The sequence below is a fragment of the Ranitomeya variabilis genome, chromosome 1 (genome assembly GCF_051348905.1).
Source record: "Ranitomeya variabilis isolate aRanVar5 chromosome 1, aRanVar5.hap1, whole genome shotgun sequence".
Classification (NCBI taxonomy): domain Eukaryota; kingdom Metazoa; phylum Chordata; class Amphibia; order Anura; family Dendrobatidae; genus Ranitomeya; species Ranitomeya variabilis.
In genome coordinates this window covers 683,522,618-683,537,748 of record NC_135232.1, presented here as the reverse complement: position 1 = coordinate 683,537,748, position 15,131 = coordinate 683,522,618, and the positions used below count along the sequence as shown (strand labels likewise).

At 43.1% G+C, this 15,131-nt stretch overlaps 1 protein-coding gene across 2 annotated transcripts in view; it reads right to left on the bottom strand.

The window, feature by feature from the left end:
* PRKCH (protein kinase C eta) overlaps window positions 1–15,131 on the bottom strand; it is a 200,214-nt gene that overhangs the window by 102,854 nt on the left and 82,229 nt on the right. For both annotated transcript variants that reach the window (XM_077265566.1, XM_077265574.1), the window contains exons 3-4: window positions 7,876–8,026; window positions 7,247–7,281 (exon numbers count right to left, since the gene is read on the bottom strand). In XM_077265566.1, coding sequence (XP_077121681.1) covers window positions 7,247–7,281; window positions 7,876–8,026 — 186 coding nt within the window. The remainder of the gene's footprint in view (window positions 1–7,246; window positions 7,282–7,875; window positions 8,027–15,131) is intronic.

Sequence of the window (15,131 nt, the reverse complement as noted above, 5' to 3'; positions counted from 1 at the left end):
TAGCACAGCGATGTAGTATATAACACAGCCCACGCAGTATATAGCACAGCCATGTAGTATATTGCACAGCCACGTAGTATATAGCACAGGCACGTAGTATATAGCATAGCGATGTAGTATATAGCAGCCACGTAGTATATAACACAGCCCATGTAGTATATAGTACAGTGACGTAATATATAGCAGCCATGTAGTATATAACACAGACAGCCACATAGTATATAGCTGTCACGTAGTATATAGCAGCCACGTAATATATAGCAACCACGTAGTATATAGCACAGCCACGTAGTATATAGCACAGCGATGTAGTATATAGCAGCTACGTAGCATATAACACAGACAGCCAAGTAGTATATAACACAGCCACGTAGTATATAGCAGCCACGTAATATATAGCAGCCATGTAATATCTAGCAGCCACGTAGTATATAGCAGCCACGTAGTATATAACAGCCCACGTGGTATATAGCACAGCCCAAGTATTATATAACACAGGCCACGTGGTATATAGCACAGCCCACGTAGTATATAGCACAGCCCACGTAGTACACAGCAGTGTGGGCACCATATCCCTGCGAAAAAAAGAATTAAAATAAAAAATAATTATATCCTCACCTTCCGTCGTCCACCAAAGCTGTCCCGCTCCTCGCGCTGCAGCCGGCAGCTTCCGTTCCCAGTAATGCATTGCAAAATTACGAGACCGCTGCGTCATCTGGGTAATTTCGCAATGCATCTCTGGGAACGGAAGCTGCCGAGAGCAACGGGAGGAGTGGGAAAGCTGCGGAGGCAACGGAAGGTGAGAATAGCATGATTTTTTTTTTTTAACATTATATCTTTTTACTATTGATGCTGCATAGGCAGCATCAATAGTAAAAAGTTGGTCCGGGAAGGGGCGACACACTGGAACTGACTGGAGGGGAGTAGGGAGTGGGCATTGACTGGACGAAAGTAGGGGCCAATTCGCGGCCGGACTGTGCCTGATTTCCGTTACAGACAGACAGAAGTAACCCTTAGACGATTATATAGATAGATTGCTTACCGGGGGTGGTGGCTGCGGTGAAGTGGGGTCCCAGTGTCGCTGCTGCAGGAGGAAAGAGTAGAGCGTTGCTGCAGGCATTTTGTGAAAGGCCAGAACCCCTGCAGTTTATTTATTTATTTTTACTCATTTATATAACGCTATTAATTCCACAGTGCTTTACAGACATTAGTGGCACTGTCCCCAATGGGGCTCATTATCTAAATCTCAATCTAAATTCCCTGTCTTTGGAATGTGGGAGGAAACAGGAGTACCCAGAGAAAACCCATGCAAACACTGGGAGAACATACAAATGCTTTGCAGATGTTGTCCTTGGTGGGATTTGAACCCAGGACCTCAGTGCTGCAAGGCTGCAGTGCTAGCCACTAAGCCACCGTGCCGCCCCAGTTGCATGGCATGGTTTCCTATGGGGTGGACTCCTGGGAAAATAGCTGCCAGGGGTGGCGCATGCACAGATGGAGATCTCAGCACTAAGATCTCGGGAGATGAGATCTCAGCGCTGAAATCTCATCTCCCAAGATCTTAGTGCCGAGATCTCCATCTGCTCATGCGCTGCCCCCGGCAGCCATTTTCCCCGAGTCCACCCCATAAGAAACCATGCAACTGCAGGGGCTCTGGCCCTTCACAAAATGTCGGCAGAGCCCCCGCAGCACTGAACATCCGCAGCGGTGGACCGCACGTGCGATCACCCCTTCATTCCAGCCTGCAGAGACCCTGGACCCTGCTCCACCACAGCTGGTAAGGTATATCTGCATTATAAGACGCACCCCCATTTTCCCCAAAAAATTTTGAGGAAAAAGTGCGTCTTATAATATGAAAAATAAGGTATGCCTGATGCCTGTGTCTTATATTAGGGCCTGTCCACACTTTCTTTACTGCTCCCGATGCGTTCTGCCAGACACGGACAGTGGCCAGAAGACACTTTTTTTTAAATAAATCTGTTGCTGTCGTCTTTCAGTGTTTTTTTCCCTATTCAAATGAATGGGACACAAAAATGCAAGTGAAAAGGCTGCACAAATGCTGAATATTTCCTGCCAAAACTGTAGATCAATCCGCAGCAAAAATGGTGGGTGTGAACAGACACTACAGGGGTTCTCTGAGAATGTAAAAATAATTAGCATGAAATGATAAATCCCCCGCGGCTCCAGCACTGATGCTCCGGGGGTCTCTGCCAGTCTCAGCACTGGGCTGCAGGGGTCTTGTGGCAACGGGGGTCTCCGCCAGACTTAGCACTGGACTGCAGGGGTCTTGTGGCTGCACCTTATATTATAGCGGCAAAGTGAATAATAACTATCAGGGACCCCGAACCATCAGCAACGGAGCCGGAGGGGATTTAGCAGAGTAGTTTGGGGGACATGTAGCACTTTTTATTAATCGCTTTTTATTCTGCTGTTAGTGAGGTAGGATGTAGAAAAAGATGGTAATTCTGCTGTTTTCTATTATGTGACTGTACAGCCCCCTTCACACAACTTATCATGTTTTTCACAGATGACACGTGTGCCCTATTTGACCTACGGTGCTGCACTCATGTCCATGTTTTCCCAGCAGCACAGATGACAAGGGCCAATACAAGTCTATGAGTCCGTGTAAACATGCCGTCCGTGAGCCATACGTGTGCCGTACGTGTGATGTACTTGTGCTGTACGTGTGCCGTCCGTGTTTAACATGGAAAGTATATGAGAAGCTTTGTAATTTCATTTCCATTATCCATACCGGAAAAACACGGATGGCACATGGATGGCACACTGATTGAAAACACTGGTGACACAGATATCGGTGTAACATGTACGTGTCTTATATGGACATAGGGGCCCCACTTTGAATTTTGCCTAGGACCCCAATTTGTCTAAAACCGGCCCTGCCTACTGCATTCCTGTTGTGCAGTTTTGTCTGGATATGGTATTGCAAGTATGGCTGATTTTTCTCTTTCAGTGATGTTTTTATTGATTTATAGTCCTTTTTTCGGTGAATTATCGAAGAGATGACCTCCTTGACCCAAACATTGCTTATTGTCCCATGCCATACCTCCTGAAAAAGGAAGAGGCGGCCATCCACCCGGGAAGAATCCCCAAGTGGGGGCCGCCATTCAGCCATAGACCTTCCTGTTGCCTCTTGACCCGGAGGGCCTAGATCCTGATCCAGAAGGGTATCTGGCGGGTGATGTTGGTCTAATGGTAGCTCTCCTAGGCTTCTGAGAGACCTACAGTCTAACCTGCTGACCCGACTCAACCAGTACTGGAAACTGACGAAAGGAACAAACATACAAGGTCCCACGCTTCTGAAAAGGATGGATGGCCCTGGATTGATGAAGCAGGGTGCAGCTTCCAAAATTACCTTATCTAGCATGGTTCCAAATAAGTGAAACCCCTGGAATTGTAGTCCTGTCAGAAATCTTTTTGAAGCTAGGTCGGCCCTCCACACCTTAAGCCACTGCATGCGGTGAATCGCCACGCAATTGCTTGCCACCTGGGCCGAGCACTCAGCCGCATCCAAGGATGCTGAGCAGAGATACTTCCCTGCCTGTGCAACCTGATCAACTATCTCGGCTAATTCCATATCCTTGGAACCAGCCGAAAACACTTTGTCGCAAATGCTTAGCCCATGCTGTCACCGCCTTGGAGACCCAAGTGGCAGAAACCGCTTGGCAAAGGGCAAAATCTACTGCTTCAAAAGTGGACCTAGCCACAGATTCTATGCATCTATCTGTGAGGTCTTTATGTGCCACAACTCCTGCAAGAGGTAGAGTGATCACCTTATATAAGCGAGACACCGGAATGTCAACCACCGGTGGAGGCGACCAAGAGGCCACCAGCTCTGCTGGAAAGGGATATAACACCTCTGCAAGACTACACTTTTGAAAGCATTTGCCTGGGTTTTCTGACGCTCTCTGTAAAACTTGGTAAATTCCTCATGGCAAGAAAAGGATGTAGCCACGTGCTTACGTTTGGCTACAGACTGCGCTAAATCATGACCTAAGGCAGGATGGGCCATATTTTCCTCAGATGTCATAGAGGTCCGTGGTGAGTTGTGGTGGGAGAGAAAGGCTCATGACAGGGTTATACTCACCTATCCTGAAGATCCAGATCCCTTTAGTTTCTGCTCCATGCACAAATGCGCTATGTGGCGCGTTGGGCAAGAGCTAGTTGGATTATGGACCTCCGCCCCAGTAACTGACTAGACAGTGTCAAGCTACATTGGTCCGACCACACTGACACTAGAGGGTATGGACTGAACAATTACAGTCTGTACTCTCCACTGCCACATGGGTGAAACAGAGTCCACAATTACACTCTGCTACCCTGAGACATCAATCTGAAAACAAAAGTAAAATTATAATCGCCTAACCTAAGACAGGTCTGAGATAGACCTTGCCTCCAACCGACACTACAAAGAACTGAGGAAGCCTCACTCCAGCAGGCAAAGTACAGTCTGCTGGGGAGGAGCCAATTTAATTTAAATGCAATAATAGTGGCAGCCTCCAGGTGGCAGCAGGCTATCCCATGGTTCTGTGTCTGCTAATGAGACAAACAAAAAATAGCATATATCCATTCTATAAGAGTATAAGATGTTGCATAGGCATCCTGTACAAATATAAATGCATAGATTACAGCTCATAAAAAACACACCACATGATTAAAGACTCAAGGATCGACAAGAAGCTAAATATTTATGTTTAAAGAGGTTGTGCAGCAGCTTGGGTTTATACAGTGAAAGAAAAATGCATGTCATTAAAGTGGCGGTTTGGAGGATAAAACTTTTTCTTTTTTTATGAAAGGCTCAAAATAGGGTAAATAATAAAAAAGCAATATGCAATCTCTCCTGTTCGGTCATTGCCCTGTTCCTGCTGGTCTTTACTTCCTGCAGCAATGACATCAAAGAACTGTGATCGCTGCAACCAATCAGTTTTGGTAGGTCTACATGTGTTTCTTGTGTATAATATTGTACTGTGCCCTAGCTGCTGAAGAACAACTTAAAAAGGTTGTCCCATTTAGACAGTCACTCTACATATATAGTTGTGTCACTTGCAAAATGTCCAACAGGGTACCCTGGTCTTCTCATATGAGCCAAAGGGACCTCCAGGTCTCCAGCCAATACACTCACTGTCCACATAGCATCTCAGAAAACTATCCCACCCTATCTGTGATGGTAGATGTATCATAGAAGCAAAGTGGCTACCAAGGGGGCTAATCCTGTAAGACAAAGAGGAGGACTCTGCCTGGTGCGGATGCATCTTTAGCAAACCTCAGTCTAGTGAAATGGCCCCAGAGGTCACGCAAGGCGGAAGAGGAGCATTTGATCCTTGGTGCTGAAACCCAAAACCATAATGGTTCTTACCCTAGTTTGGTTTTTATTGTGGAGCCCCTTTTCTTCTATGTTCACCATTGGCTGTTTGTTGTTGACAGAATCTATTGGTAACAAAATCTATAGGATTAAACCCAGCGACCTTGGCTAGAAGGCCAGTTATCACCGCCGTGTTTGCATATGTGCTAATGTCTGTCCCTGACAACCTTGTTCCTTGCACAATGCACACATATTTTACCCACTGATTTCCATATATGATTTGTTTATCCAGCAACAGTCGTTAGCGAGCACACAAAAAAAAACTGCAAACAAGGAAATGATCCGTACGGTGATCTATGCCAAAGGAGCTGCCCAACAAGTTTGTCATAACTGTGTATAAGCATTATTCTCATTATTAATTTATACTACCCTATCAAAGGTATGATCATACCAATCTAAACATTATATAGATTGCTGTTAACGAGCCATCCATCTCAGACTTTCATGGCACATCTGTATTTTTGTCATGCCTGAAAAAATGAATAGAGAAAAACGCCTGTTGGGGCCACTTGTTCATTTCTAGAGGTACTGTTCTTGAGATACTGTTGGGACTCTCATTTATGGCATTTCCTGTTGATAAGAAGCTACAGTGTAGAAAGTCCCCCAACAATTCCTTAAAGACCCCCCATACACATTAGAATAAAGTTGGCCAAACCCTGCATTTGTCAATGGGATCACCCAACAGGTTAATACGTATAGAGCCTCATGACTTTCCCCCAACAGCTGATGTCAGGGCAGAGAAAGGTCCTGCGCATTAGACTGTCTACAGGCTATGCTTTTGGCGTCCCAAAGGTAAGTCACTGCCAGAGGAATCCAGTAACGTCTCTCATAGAGAACACAGAATATCCACACGTTCCTGTGTATGTCCGACTGGGTGTAAAATACAAATTGTAGGGCGTAACGGTTCACCAAGTGATAGACCACGCAAAGTGTGTGCTGAAGCACCCTCATCTGTATATTATAAAAAAGGAAGATTTTATTCTGCAAATATAATGTTAAAATGTATATGCCAGGTATGATTAGTATAGGGACATTGGACACATCATAAGAAGAGAGCAATCATTGGAGAAGGACATCATGGTGGAAGAGTAGAAGGAACAAGGAGGAAGACCAGCAACCCGATGGTTTGATCCTATCAAGATAACTGCGGAGAAGACCCTGGTGGACCCGCATAGGCCTGCACAAGATCTATCTTCCCACAGATCGCTCATCCATTAGGTTGCCATGGCTTGAGATTGAGCCAAAAGACCATTTTAAAAGAAAAAGTGCCCTCTATAAAGTAAATGTTTAAGCCATTTAATTTGCACTTTGGAGGTGACAAACTCCATTTAAGAGTCTGGATCCAGTAGACTGACTGCATCCTTCCTTTTCAACACAATGAAAATGTGCTCTCAACACAATGAAGACTATTAGTTCATTTTCTTCCTACTGGACTCTGTACCTACCACCTGGTGAGAGAACTCAGATTTTTTCCTCTTAGATAAAAGCTAATGAGCTCACTGATTTTTGTGGGAATGGCTGATGATCTGATGTGTATGGTGGGCTTCCCAAAGCTCCCCCGACAAAGACCAACTGTTAGATTTTCACCACCCAATTGTTTTGTTTTTAGGTGAAAAAGACAATGACAGATGTCTGGCAGTGACTTTCTCTCCTCTGCCCAGTGGAAACACCTGAAGACTCTGCAGACCCAGGAAGAAAAAGAGTTGTTAGCTGAACAAGCATTTGGCCGACAGCCATCTAAAAATGTAGATCCAGCTTTCGTTTTAGACCACTGCTCATGTTTGACCAACTTTCTAGATCACAGCCCATTAAATCAGCATTCTTCGAATGTTATATTAAAGCGAAATGTGCTGGAAGTTACATTACCTTGGCACTGGTATCCCTGCTTGCCAAACACTCCCCTGTAATATAATAATGGCATATTATAAGAACGAGAACATGACATCATTGTTAGACGATATTCACATAGGTCTACCAATGACAAGCTATGTCCACATGTGCAGACCTGTGTGTCTCCATGATTACAGACCACCCTAATCCTTTGCAACATACATTCAGATTATTAGTAAAAACTAAAGGACATATTGAAGGGAGAACGACTGCTACAGAATTAGACTACACAGGGTTTGTTTGTTGCCTGTTACCAAGGAGACGCATAGGTCTGCATAGTAGATGTAAACACAAAACAGTAGGGAATTTTTAATTTAGATGGTTAAAAAGTAGTTTTTTTTTCCTATTTTAGTTGCACTGAAACAGTACACTGCACACAAGATGAAGCAAATCAGCATACCATGAGGCTGCCAAGCACCGGCATGATGTAACAGCTCAATGTCCAGTAGTAGGCATGGGGCTAAGATTAATATTGTACATTACACCATCTCTTTTTCGCCATTTCCTACTAGAGCGTACCCTCCATGGAAATAAATATTTCCCCTCCAGAAATGTATATATGGTATACGGCATATTGGGCCAGCTCGCATTTCTGCCGCACTTACCAAATAAAATCTTTACAGTGTGAGCAGTATGTTGGTTGACGTAGATAAGTTGCCATAAACTTGTGTCCATTCACTTGGTGCACCCTTCTCCTCATTGCTTTCTGTCGTTTTCTTGTAAAATGCCTAAGCAGTCGCCCGTCCCGCATGGTTCCTGGGAATTAAAAGAAGTCAATATAACACATTATGAGGGGTGTCAGATGAGGATCTTGACTCCATCAATGGATAGCCCATCACTTGTACATATACGATCTTTCCTTAATAATGATGAGAGGGCCACATGCCAATTATAAAAATGCACCTATTTTTATTTATTATTATAAACCCAAAGTGAACCCCCACTCCCAGCATGAAATTTGACTTTACATTTCTGATTTTATGATCAGCATACCAGATGCCATCATCAAAACTGGTCCAATTTACGGCACATGATGGGCAGGGGAGGCTTGATGTATTTTTTCTACAGCGTTTCCCATGCCAATGCAACAAGAAACGGCCACAGAGCAGGAAATAAGAGGCAGCCACAACATAAATAAGGGCACCAGGTATGGCCGACGTCACACTAGGCATATGAAAATACGGTCCGTTTTTTACGGCCGTAATATGCAGTAATTGTCCCAAAACACTGTTCCGTATTCAATGCGAGGATGCGATTTTTACGCACAAATTTATCCGTGTGCCATTCTTATGGCATCCGTACGGCGTTTTTTTCTCGCAGGCTTGCAAAATGGACATATCACGGATCCATCGGCTCAAATATTCTTAAAAACATATATACAGTGTATATATATATATATATATATATATATATATATATATATATATATATATATATATATTATATATATATCAGTGAGACACATACTGTATATAAATTTATATTTAATTCAGCGCTAGATAGCAGAAAAGCCAGTAATTCAATTGCCGGCTTTTGCCATCTCCTTCCTAACCTGACAGGATATGAGACATGGTTTACATACAGTAAACCATTTCATATTTCATATCCCTTATTTTATTACATATTCCTCTTTACTAATGTAACAAGTGTCTCTGTGTAAAATTTGGGGGCTCTAGCTATTAAATTAAAGGGTTAAATCCCGGAAAAAACTGGCGTGGGCTCCCGCGCAATTTTCTCCGCCAGAGTGGTAAAGCCAGTGACTGAGGGCAGATATTAATAGCCTAGAGAGGGACCATGGTTATTGGCACCCCCCCCCGGCCAAAAACATCTGCCCCTAGCCACCCCAGAAAAGGCGCCTATTCCGGCACTTAGCCTCTCTCTTCCCACTCCCCTGTAGCAGTGGGATATGGGGTAATGAAGGGTTAATGTCACCTTGCCATTGTAAGGTGACATTAAGCCAGGTTAATAATGGAGAGGTGTCAATAAGACGCCTGTCCATTATTAATCCAATAGTACGCAATGGTTAATAAAACACACACATTATTAAAAAGTATCTTAATGAAATAAAGACACATGTTGTTTTAATATTTTATTATACTCTTAATCCACCTGAAGACCCTTGTCACGTGAAATAAAGTTAAAAAAAACAAACAACAATATTCCATACCTTCCGTCGTTACAGTCTTGTCCCACACTGTAAATCCATCTGAAGGGGTTAAATCATTTTACACCCAGGAGCTCTGCTAATGCAGCTGTGCTCCTGACTGTAAACTTGGTGAATGAATGGAATGCAGGGAACGTACTGTAGTTACCTCGAGTCGCGGTGACGCGCCCCCTGCTGGATGAACTCATATGAACTCGAGCGTGGGAAAATATTCTGAAAAGTTCGGTCTGGGCTCCTTGGGATTACTTCTGGGCGCAGAGAACTGACTGACTCTCTACTTGTATGCTGGACTCTCCCTTATTCTGATATTTGCTTTCTTCCCTTCCTTCCCTTATGGACTGTATCTTGTCTTTATGTTCGTACAAATTAAAGTTATATGTTTGATAAATTGTTTAGGTTTCTCCTGTGTGTGGTTGGAGAGTCACTGATATTCTCCTTATTTTCTTTGCTTTGCATTGTAAAACCTAGTCTTGACTCTTCTTTATTTGTTTAAAATTGATGAAACTTTAATAAATTTTACAGTTAAAAAAAAAAAGAAAAACACAGTGATGTCTCCGTATAGGGAGAATCCAATCACAGTGATGTCACAGTACAGAGAGAATCCACATAGTGATGTCACTGTACAGGGAGAATCCACACAGTGATGTCACAGTACAGGGAGAATACACACAGTGATGTCACAGTACAGGGAGAATACATACAGTGATGTCACTGTACAGGAAGAATACACATAGCGATGTCACAGCACAGGGAGAATCCAATCACAGTGATGTCACAGTACAGGAAGAATACACATAGCGATGTCACAGCACAGGGAGAATCCAATCACAGTGATGTCACAGTACAGGGAGAATACATGCAGTGATGTCACAGTACAGGGTGAATCCACATAGTGATGTCACTGTACAGGTAGAATCCACTTTGTGATGTCACAGTACAGTGAGAATCCACATAGTCTTGTCACTGTTCAGGGAAAATACACAGTGACGTCAGTGTACGTTAAAGGGAACCTGTCACCTGAATTTGGCGGGACCAGTTTTGGGTCATATGGGCGGGGTTTTCGGGTGTTTGATTCACCCTTTCCTTACCCGCTGGCTCCATGCTGGCCGCAATATTGGATTGTTCATGCTGTGTCCTCCGTAGTACACACCTGCACAAGGCAATATTGCCTTGCGCAGGCGTGTACTCCGGAGGACAGAGAATGAACTTCAATCCAATATTGCGGCCAGCATGCAGCCAGCGGGTAAGGAAAGGGTGAATCAAACACCCGAAAACCCTGCCCATATGACCCAAAACTTGTCCCGCCAAATTCAGGTGACAGGTTCCCTTTAAGAATACACATAGTGATGTCACACAAAGGGAGAATCCAATCACAGTGATGTCACAGTACAGAGAGAATCCACATAGTGATGTCACTGTACAGGGAGAATCCACATAGTGATGTCACAGTACAGGGAGAATCCACATAGTGATGTCACAGTATAGGGAGAATCCACATAGTGATGCCACAGCACAGGGAGAATCCACTCAGCAATGTCACAGTACAGGAAGAATACACATAGTGATGCCAATGTACAGGGAGAACCAACATAATGATGACAGTGGAGGGGGAATCTAATCACAGTGATGTCCCAGCACAAGAAGACACACAGCGATGTCACAGTACAGAGAAAATACACAGTGATGTCACTGTACAGGTAGAATCCACATAGTGATGTCACTGTACAGGTAGAATCCACACAGTGATGTCACAGTACAGGAAAAATCCATATAGTGATGTCATAGTACAGGGAGAATCCACATTGCGATGTCACAGTACAGGGAGAATCCACACAGCAATGTCACAGTACAAGGAGAATCCACTTTGTGATGTCACAGTACAGGGAGAATCCACATAATGATGTCACTGTACAGGGAAAATACACATAGTGATGTCAAAGAACAAGGAGAATCCATACAGCGATGTCACAGTACAGAGAGAATACACATAGTGATTAGTGATGAGTGAGTATACTTGTTGCTCGGGTGTCCTCCGAGTATTTTTTAGTGCTCGGAGATTTAGTTTTCTTCGCCGCAGCTGAATGATTTACAGCTACTAGCCAGCTTGATTACATGTGGGGATTCCCTAGCAATCTGGCTACCCCCACATGTTCTTAGCCTGGCTGGTAGCTGTAAATCATTCAGCTGAGGTGATGAAAGCTAAATCTCCGAACACTAACAAATACTCAGAGACCACCCGAGCAATGAGTATACTTGCTCATCACTAATAGTGATGTCAATCACAGTACTGGGAGAATACACATAGCGATGTCACAGTACAGGGAGAATACATACAGCAATGTCACGGTACAGAGAGAATCCACATAGCGATGTCACAGTACAGGGATAATACACACAGTGATGTCACAGTACAGTGATAATACAAACAGTGATGTCACAGTACAGGGAGAATACACACAGTGATGTCACAGTACAGGGAGAATACACACAGTGATGTCACAGTACAGGGAGAATACACACAGTGATGTCACAGTACAGGGAGAATACACACAGTGATGTCACAGTACAGGGATAATACACACAGTGATGTCACAGTACATGGATAATACACACAGTGATGTCACAGTACAGGGATAATACAAACAGTGATGTCACAGTACAGGGAGAATACACACAGTGATGTCACAGTACAGGGAGAATACACACAGTGATATCACAGTACAGGGAGAATACACACAGTGATGTCACAGTACAGGGAGAATACACACAGTGATGTCACAGTACAGGGAGAATACACACAGTGATGTCACAGTACAGGGAGAATACACACAGTGATGTCACAGTACAGGGAGAATACACACAGTGATGTCACAGTACATTGATAACACACACAGTGATGTCACAGTACAGGGAGAATACACACAGTGATGTCACAGTTCAGGGATAATACACACAGTGATGTCACAGTACAGGGATAATACACAGTGATGTCACAGTACAGGGATAATACACACAGTGATGTCACAGTACAGTGATAATACAAACAGTGATGTCACAGTACAGGGAGAATACACACAGTGATGTCACAGTACAGGGAGAATACACACAGTGATGTCACAGTACAGGGAGAATACACACAGTGATGTCACAGTACAGGGATAATACACACAGTGATGTCACAGTACAGGGATAATACAAACAGTGATGTCACAGTACAGGGAGAATACACACAGTGATGTCAGTATAGGGAGAATACACACAGTGATGTCAGTACAGGGAGAATCCACACAGTGATGTCACAGTACAGGGAGAATATGCACAGTGATGACAGTACTGGGAGGGATAATAAATGTAGTGTGTCAAAGCAGAGAGATAATAATAGCGATGGTACAGCAGAGGAGTGATCATAAAAGGGAACTAAGCAAGGGTTTAAACCAGCCGATAAGCAGCATTACACTAGCATACGCTGCCATTGCTCTCGGCAGTGTGAGCCCACCTTACATCGGATAATGCAACGGCCCTTCACCTTACTGGCAGCCTGGGGAGCTGGTGTACTCATTGGAGCACGTGATGAACCCCTGGGCCTACTAAAAGATGAGGGAAAACACATCAGGACTATGCTGCAACTATTAAATTAGGTACTTTTCAGGCCATGTTTTTTGCGTCACGTGGTTTACATCACGCACAGATTGTGTCTGTCATTTCACCTGCTGGTATTATGGAGACCCTGGTGATTTATCTGCAGACATTCTATATGCATCAGTTTAACACATAGCATTTTGCCTGAGTATTACTATGTATTATCTTTAATTCAAGGACATATGTACGTATATAGAGCCAGTTAGCCTTCAGTCTCCATCTCCTTATACTGTCTCACTTCCCTTATTCTTTGACCTAAATGTTTGGGCCTTTGGGGACTCTTGTATATACAGTGGGGGAAATAAGTACTTGATCCCTTGCTGATTTTGTAAGTTTGCCCACTGACAGAAATATGAACAGTCTATAATTTTAAGGGTAGATTAATTTTAACATTGAGATACAGAATATCACAAATAAAATCCAGAAAATCACATTGTATAAATTATATAAATTTCTTTTCATTTTGCAGTGAGAAATAAGTATTTGATCCCTCTGGCAAACAAGGCTTAACCCCTTCACCCCCAAGGGTGGTTTGCACGTTAATGACCGGGCCAATTTTTACAATTCTGACCACTGTCCCTTTATGAGGCTATAACTCTGGAACGCTTTGACGGATCTTGGCGATTCTGACATTGTTTTCTCGTGACATATTTTATTTCATGATAGTGGTAACATTTCTTCGATATTACCTGCGTTTATTTGTGAAAAAAAGGGAAATTTGGCTAAAATTTTGAAAATTTTGCAATTTTCCAACTTTTAATTTTTATGCCCTTAAATCACAGACATATGTCACGCAAAATACTTAAGTAACATTTCCCACATGTCTACTTTACATCAGTACAATTTTGGAACCAAAATTTTTTTTTGTGACGGAGTTATAAGGGTTAAAAGTTGACCAGCAATTTCTCATTTTTACAACACCATTTTTTTTTAGGGACCACATCTCATTTGAAGTCATTTTGAGGGGTCTATATGATAGAAAATACTCAAGTGTGACACCATTCTAAAAACTGCACCCCTCAAGGTGCTCAAAACCACATTCAAGAAGTTTATTAACCCTTCAGGTGTTTCACAGGAATTTTTGGAATGTTTAAATAAAAATGAACATTTAACTTTTTTTCACACAAAATTTATTTCAGCTCCAATTTGTTTTATTTTACCAAGGGTAACAGGAGAAAATGGACCCCCAAAGTTGTTGTACAATTTGTCCTGAGTACGCTGATACCCCATATGTGGGTGTAAACCATTGTTTGGGCGCATGGCAGAGCTTGGAAGGGAAGGAGCGCCATTTGACTTTTCAATGCAAAATTGACTGGAATTGAGATGGGACGCCATGTTGCGTTTGGAGAGCCCCTGATGTGCCTAAACATTGAAACTCCCTACAAGTGACACCATTTTGGAAATTAGACCCCCTAAGGAACTTATCTAGATGTGTGGTGAGCACTTTGACCCACCAAGTGCTTCACAGAAGTTTATAATGCAGAGCCGTAAAAATAAAAAATCATATTTTTTCACAAAAATGATCTTTTTGCCCCCAATTTTTTATTTTCCCAAGGGTAAGAGAAGAAATTGGACCCCAAAAAATGTTGTGCAATTTGTCCTGAGTACGATGATACCCCATATGTGGGTGTAAACCATTGTTTGGGCGCATGGCAGAGCTTGGAAGGGAAGGAGCGCCATTTGACTTTTCAATGCAAAATTGACTGGAATTGAGATGGGACGCCATGTTGCGTTTGGAGAGCCCCTGATGTGCCTAAACATTGAAACTCCCTACAAGTGACACCATTTTGGAAAGTAGACCCCCTAAGGAACTTATCTAGATGTGTTTTGAGAGCTTTGAACCCCCAAGTGTTTCACTACAGATTATAACGCAGAGCCGTGAAAATAATTTTTTTTTTCTCTCAAAAATGATTTTTTAGCCCCCAGCTTTGTATTTTTACAAGGGTAACAGAATAAATTGGACCCCAAAATTTGTTTTCCAATTTGTCCTGAGTACGCTGATACCCCATATGTGGGGGGGAACCACTGTTTGGGTGCATGACAGAGCTCGGAAGGGAA